The sequence below is a fragment of the Artibeus jamaicensis genome, unplaced genomic scaffold (assembly GCF_021234435.1).
Source record: "Artibeus jamaicensis isolate MK-2021 breed Jamaican fruit bat unplaced genomic scaffold, CSHL_Jam_final scaffold_916, whole genome shotgun sequence".
NCBI classification, from domain to species: domain Eukaryota; kingdom Metazoa; phylum Chordata; class Mammalia; order Chiroptera; family Phyllostomidae; genus Artibeus; species Artibeus jamaicensis.
Window position 1 is genome coordinate 610,121 of NW_026522059.1, and position 14,869 is coordinate 624,989.

Here is a 14,869-nt window from a genome sequence, read left to right on the forward strand (position 1 = left end):
GGGGTGGCGGGTGAGCACCTGGCCCCTCTGAGCGAACCTCTGACCCTCCAGGCTGGAGGCCCAGCACCAGGCCCTGGTTGCCCTGTGGCACCAGCTGCACGTGGACTTGAAGAGCCTCCTGGCCTGGCAGAGCCTCAGCCGTGACATGCAGCTCATCCGCTCCTGGTCCCTGGTCACGGTAGGATGGGGCCGCAGGGGGTGGGGTGGGGTGTCCCGGGCTGAGCCTGCCCAGCGAGCTCAGCCCCTGCGCTGCCCGCAGTTCCGCACGCTGAGGCCCGAGGAGCAGCGCCAGGCCCTGCGCAACCTGGAGCTGCACTACCAGGCCTTCCTGAGGGACAGCCAGGACGCCAGCAGCTTTGGGCCCGAGGACCGGCTGCAGGCGGAGCGCGAGTACAGTGCCTGCAGCCACCAGTACCAGCAGCTGCTGCAGAGCCTGGAGCAGGGTAGGTGCACCCACAGCCCAAGCTGGCGGGCAGGTGGCAGGTTCGGGGCCGGGCAGCCTGTGAGCCGGCCGGTCGTGTCCCCAGGTGAGCAGGAGGAGTCCCGCTGTCAGCGCTGCATCTCGGAGCTCAAGGACATCCGGCTGCAGCTGGAAGCCTGTGAAACCCGCACCGTGCACCGCCTGCGGCTGCCGCTGGACAAGGAGCCGGCGCGGGAGTGTGCCCAGCGCATCGCTGAGCAGCAGGCAGGCGCCGCCCCGCCCCCGCCCCGTCCCCCCGGGTCCCCACGGGGTGCTGTGGCTGGGCTCTGTGCTCAGCCTGCTTCCTCGCTCTCTCCCCAGAAAGCACAGGCTGAGGTGGAGGGGCTGGGCAAGGGCGTTGCCCGGCTCTCGGAGGAGGCCGAGAAGGTTCTGGCTCTGCCTGAGCCATCGCCGGCTGCCCCCACCCTTCGCTCAGAGCTGGAACTGACCCTGGGCAAGCTGGAGCAGGTCCGCAGCCTCTCCGCCATTTACCTGGAGAAGTGAGTGCCCCTGTTGGCAGGCAACCAAGGCTGTGATCCCAGGAGGGCGTTGACTGGAGGGGGACCCGACCACTCTGTGCTCAGGACAGGCTGATGGGAGGGTTCTTTGGGGATCTGGCTGGGAGGTGGTGGTTGTGGACCAGAGTGGGGGTCATGGACTTGGATAGAGGGGTTTGTTTGGTCCTGTGCCTTGAAGGCGAGGTTTCCTGATGACTGGACCTGGAGTGGGGGGGGGCTGTGGGAGCGAGGACTGGGTGGTCCCCACCTGTGTGGCATCAGGTGGTGGCGTGTCTGGAAAGTACAGACCGAGTGCAGGCAGAAGGAGGGGCCCAGTAGGGTCAGGAATGCCCACAGGGCAGGTGGCCCTTGGCCAGTGCGTTTGGGGGTGGCACCAGAGACCTTGGGGGAGGGCGAGGGTGAGCCCCTGGGAAGGGTAAGTAGAGGGTGGGGCAGTGGCTGAGATGGCAGAGGGGTCCATACCGAGGTCCTTCTGGGGGACCTACCCCCTCGTTTCCTGACTCCCGCCTCCCACAGTCCTGGCCGCAGGGCCCCTCCTCCCGCCAACCTCGTGCCAGTGCCAGCCCCGGCCCCGGGGACTCTTCCTGTCCTTTATGGCTCGTTTCCGCGAGCACACGCCCGGGGTCCGCCCACTCACTCAGAAGCGGAGTGAGAACCCCCCACCTCCTCGCCCCCGGTCCCGCCGCCCACTCGCCCTCCCACCAAGGCCTGGCCCGTCTGCCCTTTGTCCCCAGTTTCACGCTCTCCGACAGCGTTGCTGGCGGGCAGCACGCCCACTCTCTTCAGAAAGGCCGACGTTTATCCCCTTGCCCGGCCTTGGGGCTGGAAGGCCCGGAGCTCCCAGGCCACAGGTGGCGCTATCTGTCCCTCTGGCCCACACGGCCTCCCTCCGGGACTCAGGCTGAGGTGTCCCTGTGTCCCAGAGGTCCCCGAGCACTCACGGCCCTCGACCACTGGGGTGCTGGCCTGACCACGCCGGCTGCTGCTGCCAGGAGCCCAGCCTCATGCCCAGCTCTGGGCCCTGCTCTCCCCCAGGCTCAAGACCATCAGTCTGGTCATCCGCAGCACACAGGGGGCCGAGGAGGTGCTCAGGGTCCACGAGGAGCAACTCAAGGAGGCCCAGGCTGTTCCTGCCACCCTCCCGGAGCTTGAAGCCACCAAGGCTGCACTGAAGGTACTGTTGTCAGGCCAGTGCCTCCCGGGGGGCAGCGGGGCAGCAGCGGGGCACTGGACTGAAACGACACCCACCCCTCTGTCCCCAACAGAAGCTGAGGGCCCAGGCAGAGGCGCAGCAGCCTGTGTTTGACGCCCTGCGGGACGAGCTGCGGGGGGCGCAGGAGGTGGGGGAGCGGCTGCAGCAGCGGCATGGCGAGCGGGACGTGGAGGTGGAGCGCTGGCGTGAGCGGGTGACCCAGCTGCTGGAGCGCTGGCAGGCCGTGTTGGCCCAGGCTGACCTGCGGCAGCGCGAACTTGACCAGCTGGGCCGCCAGCTGCGCTACTACCGGGAGAGCGCGGACCCACTGGACGCCTGGCTGCGGGACGCCAAGCAGCGGCAGGAGCAGATCCAGGCCGTGCCGCTGGCCAACAGCCGTGCCGTGCGGGAGCAGCTGCGGCAGGAGAAGGTGGGCCTGGGCCTCGTGGCTGGAGCGGGGTGGGGGTGGGGATGGGGGCGAGGGTCTGTGCTGACAGGCGTGTCCCCCAGGCGCTGCTGGAGGAAATTGAGCGCCACGGGGAGAAGGTGGAGGAGTGCCAGAGGTTTGCGAAGCAGTACATCAACGCCATCAAGGTGAGGCGTCAGGCTCCTGCCACCCCTGCCCAGGCCTGGCTGCTGGGCTCAGGGGCAGGGCAAGCTGGTGGCTGACCTGTATCTCCCACAGGACTATGAGCTCCAGCTGGTCACATACAAGGCACAGCTTGAGCCGGTGGCCTCTCCAGCCAAGAAACCCAAGGTCCAGTCTGGGTCCGAGAGCGTCATCCAGGAGGTAAGGCTGAGGAGCGTGGCCGGGGGTGGCTCATGGGGCTGGTGGCTGGCAGGGCTGACCCTGGGTGCCTCCTCGTCCCTGTCCCCAGTACGTGGACCTGCGCACACGCTACAGCGAGCTGACCACGCTGACGAGCCAGTACATCAAGTTCATCAGTGAGACTCTGCGCCGCATGGAGGAGGAGGAGGTACGGCCCGGGGAGGTGGGGGGGTGTCCTGCTGCCCAGGTGCAGCTCCGGGGCATCCATCTGTCACCATGTAGCTCAGTCCCTACTCCCTGCTGCCTGACGCCACCAGCGCCCCTCCCTGAGCTCGGCCTGTCCCACTCGACTGGCGCTGCACTGCTCCCCTGTGGTGGCTGGCACCTCCTCCTCCCCCTGCTGTGTCTGCCCCTGCCCGCCAGCTGCCCCACTGGCCCCTGTTCTTCCTCCGGATTCCCTACCGTCGCTCCTGTGGCCACTGCTCTGGAAGAGCCGGGGTGCTGGGTTGTGGGGCCGGGCAGGGGTGGCATGAAGCGCCTTGGCCGTGTGGGGTGCCAAGCTGTCCTGTTCCTCCTGCCTCCGGGGTGGCCTGGCCATCTGGTCCACCTGCAGCCTCCACTGTGGTCAGGGCCGCGGGCTTTCTGCATCTCTTCTGAGCTGGCTCAGGTGTGCACTCTCGTCCCATGGCGGCTGCCCCACCACTTTCCACGGGGCTGCGGGACGGGCCGGGTCACTGGCGTTTGTGGTGTGCAGGCAGGGCCGTGGTGGCGGTGTGGCCCCGCGAGCCTCCTGCTTTGCTCTCTCTCTCCCCCCGTCTGTCTCATCGCCTGTCTGCGGGAAGAGGGGAGGACGCCTGAGCCTCCTTCCGGGGGCCGGTGAGCACTGTGGGGCCAGGCTGCGCTCGCTGCCCCGAGTGCCCTGGGCGGGTGCACGCTCCCTCCCTCGCCGGGCTGTGACCTCTGTCTTCCCTGACCCCCATCGTGCTGTCCAGTGGACTGTGGTGGTGCCCTGTCACGTGCGTGCCTGGCGGTGGCTCAGCACTCACCACCCTCTCTGGTTCTCTCCTTCTCTCTGCCGCGGCCGCAGAGGCTGGCTGAGCAGCAGCGGGCAGAGGAGCGGGAGCGGCTGGCGGAGGTGGAGGCCGCGCTGGAGAAGCAGCGGCAGTTGGCGGAGACACACGCGCAGGCGAAGGCACAGGCGGAACGGGAGGCGCAGGAGCTGCAGCGGCGCATGCAGGAGGAAGTGGTGCGGAGAGAAGAGGCAGCAGTGGATGCGCAGCAGCAAAAGCGTAGCATCCAGGAGGAGCTGCAGCACTTGAGGCAGAGCTCGGAGGCCGAGATCCAGGCTAAGGCCCGGCAGGCAGAGGAGGCTGAACGCAGCCGGCTGCGCATCGAGGAGGAGATCCGCGTGGTGCGCCTGCAGCTGGAAACGACCGAGCGCCATCGCAGTGGGGCTGAGGGTGAGCTGCAGGCCCTGCGTGCACGAGCAGAGGAGGCAGAGGCACAAAAGAGACAGGCGCAGGAGGAGGCGGAGCGCTTGCGGCGTCAGGTTCAAGATGAGACCCAGCGTAAGCGCCAGGCGGAGGCAGAGCTGGCCCTGCGTGTGAAGGCTGAGGCCGAGGCCGCTCGTGAGAAGCAGCGGGCTCTGCAGGCGCTGGAGGAGCTGCGGCTGCAGGCAGAGGAAGCAGATCGGCGTCTGCGGCAGGCGGAGGCTGAGCGGGCCCGTCAGGTGCAGGTGGCCCTGGAGACCGCGCAGCGCAGTGCAGAAGTGGAATTGCAGAGCAAGCGTGCTTCTTTCGCGGAGAAGACAGCGCAGCTGGAGCGCACCCTGCAGGAAGAGCACGTGACTGTGACACAGCTGCGGGAGGAAGCGGAGCGGCATGCACAGCAGCAGGCCGAGGCTGAGCGTGCCCGTGAGGAAGCAGAGCGGGAGCTGGAGCGCTGGCAGCTGAAGGCCAACGAAGCGCTGCGGCTGCGGCTGCAGGCTGAGGAGGTTGCGCAGCAGAAGAGCTTGGCACAGGCGGAGGCAGAAAAGCAGAAGGAGGAGGCGGAGCGTGAGGCTCGGCGGCGTGGCAAGGCAGAGGAGCAGGCAGTGCGACAGCGGGAGCTAGCTGAGCAGGAGCTAGAAAAGCAGCGGCAGCTGGCGGAGGGCACTGCGCAGCAGCGCCTCGCGGCGGAGCAGGAGCTCATCCGCCTGCGGGCTGAGACAGAGCAGGGGGAGCAGCAGCGACAGCTGCTAGAGGAGGAGCTAGGGCGGCTGCAGCGCGAGGCAGCCGAGGCCACGCAGAAGCGCCAGGAACTAGAGGCAGAGCTGGCCAAGGTGCGGGCGGAAATGGAGGTACTGTTGGCCAGCAAGGCACGGGCCGAGGAGGAGTCCCGCTCCACCAGTGAGAAATCCAAGCAGAGGCTGGAAGCCGAGGCCAGTCGGTTCCGTGAACTGGCAGAAGAGGCTGCCCGCCTGCGTGCCCTGGCCGAAGAGGCCAAGAGGCAGCGGCAGCTGGCAGAGGAGGATGCGGCGCGGCAGCGGGCAGAGGCAGAGCGGGTGCTTGCGGAGAAGCTGGCTGCCATCAGCGAGGCTACACGGCTCAAGACAGAGGCAGAGATCGCGCTGAAGGAGAAGGAGGCAGAGAATGAGCGCCTGCGGCGGCTGGCAGAAGATGAAGCCTTCCAGCGGCGGCGGCTGGAGGAGCAAGCGGCCCAGCACAAGGCTGACATTGAGGAGCGGCTAGCACAGCTGCGCAAGGCGTCAGAGACTGAGCTGGAGCGGCAAAAGGGGCTAGTGGAGGACACGCTACGGCAGCGGCGGCAGGTGGAGGAGGAGATTCTGTCCCTGAAGGCGAGTTTTGAGCGGGCGGCTGCAGGCAAGGCAGAGTTGGAGCTGGAGCTGACGCGCATCCGCAGCAATGCAGAGGACACGCTGCGCAGCAAGGAACAGGCGGAGCTAGAGGCCACTCGGCAGCGGCAGCTGGCTGCGGAGGAAGAACAACGGCGCCGGGAGGCGGAGGAGCGCGTGCAGAAGAGCCTGGCGGCGGAGGAGGAGGCAGCACGGCAGCGCAAAGCAGCACTGGAGGAGGTGGAGCGGCTCAAGGCCAAGGTGGAAGAGGCGCGGCGCCTGCGGGAGCGTGCGGAACAAGAGTCAGCGCGGCAGCTGCAGCTGGCCCAGGACGCAGCACAGAAGCGGCTGCAGGCAGAGGAGAAGGCGCATGCATTTGCAGTACAGCAAAAGGAACAGGAGCTGAAGCAGACGCTGCAGCAGGAGCAAAGTATGCTGGATCGGCTGCGCGCCGAGGCAGAGGCCGCGCGCAGGGCAGCAGAGGAGGCGGAGGAGGCCCGCGAGCAGGCTGCGCGGGAGGCGGCGCAGTCCCTGCGGCAGGTGGAGGAGGCGGAGCGACTGAAGCAGTTGGCGGAGGAGCAGGCACAGGCCCGGGCGCAGGCGCAGGCTGCCGCAGAAAAGCTGCGCAAGGAAGCCGAGCAGGAGGCGGCGCGGCGGGCACAGGCCGAGCAGGCAGCCCTGAGGCAGAAGCAGGCGGCCGACGCAGAGATGGAGAAGCACAAGAAGTTCGCGGAACAGACGTTGCGGCAGAAGGCACAGGTGGAACAGGAGCTGACAACGCTGAGATTGCAGCTGGAGGAGACTGACCACCAGAAAAGCATCTTGGACGAGGAGCTGCAGCGGCTGAAGGCGGAGGTGACGGAGGCCGCCCGTCAGCGCAGCCAGGTGGAGGAGGAGCTCTTCTCCGTGCGCGTGCAGATGGAGGAGCTGGGCAAACTCAAGGCGCGTATTGAGGCAGAGAACCGTGCTCTCATCCTGCGTGACAAGGACAACACGCAGCGCTTCCTGGAGGAGGAGGCGGAGAAGATGAAGCAGGTGGCGGAGGAGGCTGCGCGGCTGAGTGTAGCTGCCCAGGAGGCAGCTCGGCTGCGGCAGCTGGCGGAGGAGGACCTGGCGCAGCAGCGGGCTCTGGCTGAGAAGATGCTAAAGGAAAAGATGCAGGCGGTGCAGGAGGCGACACGGCTCAAGGCAGAGGCGGAGCTGCTTCAGCAGCAGAAGGAGCTTGCACAGGAGCAGGCCCGGCGGCTGCAGGAAGACAAGGAACAGATGGAGCAGCAGCTTGCACAGGAGACTCAGGGTTTCCAGCGCACCCTGGAGGCGGAGCGGCAGCGTCAGCTAGAGATGAGCGCGGAGGCCGAGCGCCTGAAGCTGCGTGTGGCTGAGATGAGCCGGGCCCAGGCCCGAGCGGAGGAGGACGCCCAGCGCTTCCGGAAGCAGGCAGAAGAGATAGGTGACAAGCTGCACCGCACAGAGCTCGCCACTCAGGAGAAGGTGACTCTGGTGCAGACGCTGGAGATCCAGCGGCAGCAGAGCGACCAAGATGCTGAGCGCCTGCGGAAAGCCATTGCCGAGCTGGAGCGCGAGAAGGAAAAGCTCAAGCAAGAAGCCAGGTTATTACAGCTCAAGTCGGAGGAGGTACTGGCCCCTCATGCTTGCGGGCTGGCCGGGTGGGGGGCCCCTGGGCTGAGGTCCTTGACCGCCCTTTCACTCCACAGATGCAGACAGTGCAGCAGGAGCAGCTGTTGCAGGAGACGCAGGCCCTGCAGCAGACCTTCCTCTCCGAGAAGGACAGCCTGCTGCAGCGGGAGCGCCTCATCGAGCAGGAGAAGGCCAAGCTGGAGCAGCTCTTCCAGGATGAGGTGGCCAAGGCGCAGAAGCTGCGTGAGGAGCAGCAGCGGCAGCAGCAGCAGATGGAGCAAGAGAAGCAGCAGCTAGTGGCCAGCATGGAGGAGGCGCGCCGGCGGCAGCACGAAGCCGAGGAGGGCGTGCGGCGCAAGCAGGAGGAGCTGCAGCGGCTGGAGCAGCAGCGGCAGGCGCAGGAGAAGCTGCTGGCTGAGGAGAACCAGAGGCTGCGTGCGAGGCTGCAGCAGCTGGAGGAGGAGCACCGGGCCGCGCTGGCACATTCGGAGGAGATTGCCGCCTCGCAGGCTGCAGCCACCAAAGCCCTGCCCAATGGCAGGGAGGTGCCCGATGGCCCAGCCCCAGAGGTGGAACCTCAGTACGCCTTTGATGGTCTGCGGCAGAAGGTGCCTGCCCAGCGGCTGCAGGATGTGGGGGTCCTGAGTGCAGAGGAGCTGCAGCGGCTGGCGCAGGGCCGCACCACAGTGGCCGAGCTGGCACAGCGGGAAGACGTGCGCCGCTACCTGCAGGGACGCAGCAGCATTGCGGGGCTGCTGCTGAAGCCGGCCAATGAGAAGCTGAGTGTGTATACCGCCATGAAGAAGCAGCTGCTGAGCCCGGGCACAGCTCTCATCCTGCTCGAGGCCCAGGCAGCCTCAGGCTTCCTCCTGGACCCCGTACGCAACCGGCGGCTGACTGTCAATGAGGCTGTGAAGGAGGGTGTGGTGGGCCCCGAGCTGCACCACAAGCTGCTGTCGGCCGAGCGCGCGGTCACCGGCTATAAGGACCCCTACACCGGGGAGCAGATCTCCCTCTTCCAGGCCATGAAGAAGGGCCTGATCGTCAGGGACCACGGCATCCGCCTGCTGGAGGCCCAGATCGCCACGGGCGGCATCATCGACCCCGTGCACAGCCACCGGCTGCCCGTGCACGTGGCCTACCAGCGCGGCTACTTCGACGAGGAGATGAACCGCGTCCTGGAGGACCCGGGCGATGACACCAAGGGCTTCTTCGACCCCAACACGCACGAGAACCTCACCTACCTGCAGCTGCTGGAGCGCTGTGTGGAGGACCCTGAGACCGGCCTGCGCCTGCTGCCACTCACAGATCAGGCCGCCAAGGGTGGTGAGCTGGTCTACACTGACTCGGAGGCCCGGGACGTGTTTGAGAAAGCCACCGTGTCTGCACCGTTTGGCAAGTTCCAGGGCAGAACAGTGACCATCTGGGAACTCATCAACTCCGAGTACTTCACGGCAGAGCAGCGGCGGGACCTGCTGCGACAGTTCCGCACGGGCAAGGTCACCGTGGAGAAGATCATCAAGATCGTCATCACCGTGGTCGAGGAGCACGAGCAAAAGGGGCAGCTCTGCTTTGAGGGCCTGCGCGCCCTGGTGCCCGCCGCCACACTGCTGGAGAGCGGGGTCATCGACCAGGATCTCTACCAGCAGCTGCAACGGGGCAAGCGCTCCGTGCGCGAGGTCGCTGATGTGGACGCTGTGCGACGCGCCCTGCGGGGCACCAACGTCATTGCAGGTGTGTGGCTGGAGGAGGCAGGGCAGAAGGTGAGTATCTATGAGGCCCTCAAGAAAGACTTGCTGCAGCCAGAGGCGGCAGTGGCCCTGCTGGAGGCCCAGGCCGGCACTGGGCATGTCATTGACCCTGCCACGAGTGCCCGGCTGACCGTGGATGAGGCCGTGCGCGCTGGTCTGGTGGGGCCCGAGCTGCACGAGAAGCTGCTGTCAGCTGAGAAGGCCGTGACGGGCTACAAGGACCCGTATTCAGGGCAGAGCGTCTCCCTGTTCCAGGCCCTGAAGAAGGGTCTCATCCCCAGGGAGCAGGGTCTGCGCCTGCTGGATGCCCAGCTGTGCACAGGCGGCATCGTGGACCCCAGCAAGAGCCACCGCCTGCCCCTGGACGTCGCCTACACCCGGGGTCACCTGGACAAGGAGACCAACAAAGCCCTGTCAGTGCCCAGGGACGATGCCAAGACCTACTTTGACCCCAGGACACGGGAGCCGGTCACCTACGGGCAGCTCCAGCAGCAGTGCCGGCCAGACCCACTGACGGGGCTGAGCCTGCTGCCGCTCTCAGAGAAGGCCGCCCGGGCCCTGCAGGAGGAGGTTTACTCCGAGCTCCAGGCCCGTGAGGCTTTCCAGAAGGCCACGGTCGAGGTCCCTGTGGGCAGCTTCCAGGGCAGGACAGTGACCATCTGGGAGCTCATCAGCTCTGAGTACTTCACGGAGGAGCAGCGGCTGGAGCTGCTGCGGCAGTTCCGCACGGGCAAGGTCACCGTGGAGAAGATCATCAAGATCCTCGTCACCATTGTGGAGGAGGTGGAGACCACACGGCAGCAGAGGCTGTCCTTCAGTGGCCTCCGTGCGCCAGTGCCGGCCAGCGAGCTCCTGGCCTCCGGGGTCCTCAACAAGGCACAGTTTGAGCAGCTCAAGGATGGCAAGACATCGGTGAAGGACCTGTCAGAGGTGGACTCCGTGCGGACGCTCCTCCGGGGCAGTGGCTGCCTCGCTGGCATCTACCTGGAGGACTCCAAGGAGAAGGTGACCGTCTACGAGGCCATGCGGCGTGGCCTGCTCAGGCCCAGCACGGCCACACTGCTGCTGGAGGCCCAGGCGGCCACTGGCTTCCTGGTGGACCCTGTGCGGAACCAGCGTCTGTATGTCCATGAGGCAGTGAAAGCAGGCGTGGTGGGCCCCGAGCTGCATGAAAAGCTGCTGTCGGCAGAGAAGGCCGTGACGGGCTACAAGGACCCGTACTCGGGCAGCACCATCTCCCTCTTCCAGGCCATGAAGAAGGGCCTGGTCCTCAGGGACCACGGCATCCGCCTGCTGGAGGCCCAGATCGCCACGGGCGGCATCATCGACCCCGTGCACAGCCACCGGCTGCCCGTGCACGTGGCCTACCAGCGCGGCTACTTCGACGAGGAGATGAACCGCGTCCTGGCAGACCCGAGCGACGACACCAAGGGCTTCTTCGACCCCAACACGCACGAGAACCTCACCTACCTGCAGCTGCTGGAGCGCTGTGTGGAGGACCCTGAGACCGGCCTGCGCCTGCTGCCACTGAAGGGGGCGGAGAAGGAGGAGGTGGTGGAGACCACACAGGTGTACACAGAGGAGGAGACCCGGAGGGCGTTCGAGGAGACACAAATTGACATCCCCAGTGGTGGCAGCCAAGGCAGCTCCACTATGTCCCTGTGGGAGGTCATGCAGTCAGACCTGATTCCTGAGGAGCAGAGGGCTCAGCTGATGGCCGACTTCAAGGCGGGCCGCGTGACCAAGGAGCGCATGATCATCATCATCATCGAAATCATCGAGAAGACCGAGATCATCCGCCAGCAGAACCTGGCTTCCTACGACTACGTGCGCCGCCGCCTCACCGCCGAGGACCTGTACGAGGCGAGGATCCTCTCCCGCGAGACCTACAGCCTGCTCCGGGAGGGCACCAAGAGCCTCCGCGAGGTGCTCGAGGCAGAGTCCGCCTGGCGCTACCTCTATGGCACAGGCTGCGTGGCTGGCATCTATCTGCCCGGCTCCCAGCAGACGCTGACCATCTACCAGGCCCTCAAGAAGGGACTGCTGAGTGCCGAGGTGGCCCGCTTGCTGCTAGAGGCACAGGCGGCCACGGGTTTCCTTCTGGACCCCGTGAAGGGCGAACGGCTGACTGTGGACGAGGCCGTGCGGAAGGGCCTGGTCGGCCCCGAGCTGCATGACCGGCTGCTGTCAGCGGAGCGCGCGGTGACCGGCTACCGCGACCCCTACACGGAGCAGACCATCTCACTCTTCCAGGCCATGAAGAAGGACCTGATCCCTGCGGATGAGGCCCTGCGGCTGCTGGATGCCCAGCTGGCCACAGGCGGCATCGTGGACCCGCGCCTGGGCTTCCACCTCCCGCTGGAGGTGGCCTACCAGCGTGGCTACCTCAACAAGGACACGCACGACCAGCTTTCGGAGCCCAGCGAGGTGCGCAGCTACCTGGATCCCTCCACGGACGAGCGCCTCAGCTACACACAACTGCTCCGGCGGTGCCGCCGCGACGAGAACAGCGGCCAGCTGCTCCTGCCGCTCTCGGACACCCGCAAGCTGACCTTCCGTGGGCTGCGTAAGCAGATCACAGTGGAGGAGCTGGTGCGCTCACAGGTCTTGGACGAGGCCACTGCGCGGCAGCTGCAGGAGGGCCTGGCCTCCGTGGAGGAGGTCACCAAGAACCTGCAGAAGTTCCTCGAGGGCACCAGCTGCATCGCCGGCGTGTTTGTCGATGCCACCAAGGAGCGGCTGTCTGTGTACCAGGCCATGAAGAAGGGCATCATCCGCCCAGGCACGGCCTTCGAGCTCCTGGAGGCCCAGGCAGCCACTGGCTACGTCATCGACCCCATCAAGGGGCTCAAGCTGACCGTGGAGGAGGCTGTGCGTATGGGCATTGTGGGCCCTGAGTTCAAGGACAAGCTGCTGTCGGCTGAGCGCGCCGTCACTGGCTACAAGGATCCCTACTCCGGGAAGCTCATCTCCCTCTTCCAGGCCATGAAGAAGGGCCTGATCCTGAAGGACCACGGCATCCGCCTGCTGGAGGCCCAGATCGCCACGGGCGGCATCATCGACCCTGAGGAGAGCCACCGGCTGCCCGTGGAGGTGGCCTACAAGCGCGGCCTGTTCGACGAGGAGATGAACGAGATCCTGACCGACCCCTCGGACGACACCAAGGGCTTCTTCGACCCCAACACAGAGGAGAACCTCACCTACCTGCAGCTGATGGAGCGCTGCATCACCGACCCCCAGACGGGCTTGTGCCTCTTGCCGCTGAAGGAGAAGAAGCGAGAGCGGAAGACGTCCTCCAAGTCCTCGGTGCGCAAGCGCCGTGTGGTGATCGTGGACCCCGAGACGGGCAGGGAGATGTCGGTGTACGAGGCCTATCGCAAGGGCCTCATCGACCACCAGACCTACCTGGAGCTGTCCGAGCAGGAGTGCGAGTGGGAGGAGATCACCATCTCCTCCTCGGACGGCGTGGTCAAGTCCATGATCATCGACCGCCGCTCCGGCCGCCAGTACGACATCGACGAGGCCATCACCAAGAACCTCATTGACCGCTCCGTGCTGGACCAGTACCGCGCCGGCACTCTCTCCATCACTGAATTTGCCGACATGCTCTCAGGCAACGCCAGCGGCTTCCGCTCCCGCTCGTCCTCCGTGGGGTCCTCCTCCTCCTACCCCATCAGCCCTGCCGTCTCCAGGACCCAGCTGGCCTCCTGGTCCGACCCCACAGAGGAGACAGGCCCCGTGGCCGGCATCCTGGACACGGAGACGCTGGAGAAGGTGTCCATCACGGAGGCCATGCACCGCAACCTGGTGGACAACATCACGGGCCAGCGGCTGCTGGAGGCTCAGGCCTGCACTGGCGGCATCATTGATCCCAGCACCGGCGAGCGCCTCCCTGTCACGGACGCAGTCGACAAGGGCCTGGTGGACAAGATCATGGTGGATCGCATCAACCTGGCCCAGAAGGCCTTCAGTGGCTTCGAGGACCCGCGCACCAAGACCAAGATGTCAGCCGCCCAGGCCCTGAAGAAGGGCTGGCTCTACTACGAGGCCGGCCAGCGCTTCCTGGAGGTGCAGTACCTGACCGGCGGCCTGATCGAGCCCGACGCACCCGGCCGCGTGCCCCTCGACGAGGCCCTGCAGCGTGGCACAGTGGACGCCCGCACCGCCCAGAAGCTGCGCGACGTGGGCGCGTACTCCAAGTACCTCACCTGCCCCAAGACCAAGCTCAAGATCTCCTACAAGGATGCGCTGGACCGCAGCATGGTGGAGGAGGGCACAGGGCTGCGGCTGCTGGAGGCCTCTGCCCAGTCCAGCAAGGGCTACTACAGCCCCTACAGCATCAGCGGCTCCGGCTCCACCGCCGGCTCCCGCACTGGCTCGCGCACCGGCTCCCGGGCTGGTTCCCGCCGCGGCAGCTTCGACGCCACTGGCTCCAGCTTCTCCATGACCTTCTCTTCTTCCTCCTACTCCTCCTCAGGCTACGGCCGCCGCTACGCCTCGGGGCACACAACCTCCCCGGGGGGCCCCGAGTCCGCCAAGGCCTGATGCCCGCCTGCCCCTCGCCCTTCCGCTCTGCATGTGGCCAGGCTCCCCACCCAGGCGCTGGGTCTTTCTCTCTTTAATGTTTAAAGGTGTCTTCCTCTTAAGCGGTGCCTCAAGTCTAACCAAAAAGACCAGACTAATATATTCACGTGTGTGCTGTCCAGACAGCCTGTGTCTTGGGGGAGAGGGCTGGTCCAGCTCCGCTGACCACCTCACCCCCTGGCCCTTCCTCTTCTCTACCTGCCACTCACCACAGCCAGGTGCCTTGGAGGTCCAGAGCCGGGTCCCCAGCCCAACCCTCCCATCTGCCCAGGGAGGGTTCTGGCGGGGGGCTGGCCCCATCAGTTCTAGCTGCCCTGGGCAGCGGGGCACCCGTCCTGAGCAGGGCCCTCAGGGCCGGCATTTTCTCTGTTTCCAGGACTGACCTGCTGGCTCAGTGGGCCTTGCGTGGAGGGAGGGGGTTCCTGGGTCAGCCATCTCTCTGAGCCCGTTCAGAGAAGCCCCTTCCCCATGGGAAGGTGAGGGCCCAGTGTGCAGGTCCAGCTGGCCCGGGCTCTGTCCCTGCCTCCAGCCCCTGACACTCTCTCCTGAGACCCCAGGCCTCTGGCTGCTGCCTCTCAGCCTCAGCTCCTAGTAAGTGCCTTCTGTGTCCCCTTCACACCCGGGCCCCGAGGACCCAGGCCTGGGGTGGGAGACAGGCCCTCCTGGTGAATTGGGGCTGCCAGCTGTGGCTGGGGGTGGCTGGGCCTCCTACAGGCTCTTTCCAACCCCTGGCCCCTCCGGCCCCTGAGGTCCTGCCTGGGGCGCCCTCCCACCCGCCCCTCCCAGGGAGCCACGGAGGTGCCGGCGGACCGTCTGCTGAGTCCAGCGGCCCGGCCTGGCACCACCCCTCCGGCTCCACCCAGCTCCTGGCCTCGGCGGCCTCCTCCCTGCCTCCTCCCTCCGACTGAGCTTTGCATGTTCCACTAACCCGGGCGGGCGGCAGGTGGTGGTGCCCGGCTCCCAGCTGCCTCAGGGCAGAACACTAACCTGACCATGGGCGGGCCTGCGGGATCCGCCTCAATAAAGCAATTCCACCCTCCTGTGGGTCTCTCGCGCTCTTTTGTCCTGGGGTCAGGTGTACACTGGGGTACCACCGCCACTTCAGACCTGGGCTCGGAGCTGGG

At 66.5% G+C, this 14,869-nt stretch overlaps 1 protein-coding gene across 19 annotated transcripts in view; it reads left to right on the forward strand.

Moving 5' to 3' along the window:
• Window positions 1–14,785, forward strand: part of LOC119064680 (plectin) — a 51,072-nt gene extending 36,287 nt beyond the window's left edge. For 17 of the 19 annotated variants that reach the window (XM_053660960.1, XM_053660961.1, XM_053660965.1 and 14 more), the window contains 11 exons: window positions 52–178; window positions 260–443; window positions 528–685; window positions 782–960; window positions 2,014–2,152; window positions 2,244–2,600; window positions 2,681–2,764; window positions 2,856–2,960; window positions 3,049–3,147; window positions 4,027–7,407; window positions 7,488–14,785. In XM_053660960.1, the coding sequence (XP_053516935.1) occupies window positions 52–178; window positions 260–443; window positions 528–685; window positions 782–960; window positions 2,014–2,152; window positions 2,244–2,600; window positions 2,681–2,764; window positions 2,856–2,960; window positions 3,049–3,147; window positions 4,027–7,407; window positions 7,488–13,706 (11,032 nt within the window). In that variant the 3' untranslated portion in view covers window positions 13,707–14,785. The remainder of the gene's footprint in view (window positions 1–51; window positions 179–259; window positions 444–527; window positions 686–781; window positions 961–2,013; window positions 2,153–2,243; window positions 2,601–2,680; window positions 2,765–2,855; window positions 2,961–3,048; window positions 3,148–4,026; window positions 7,408–7,487) is intronic. The other 2 variants (XM_053660971.1, XM_053660970.1) reach the window with 1 other exon arrangement.
• The last annotated feature ends 84 nt before the right edge of the window (window positions 14,786–14,869 follow it).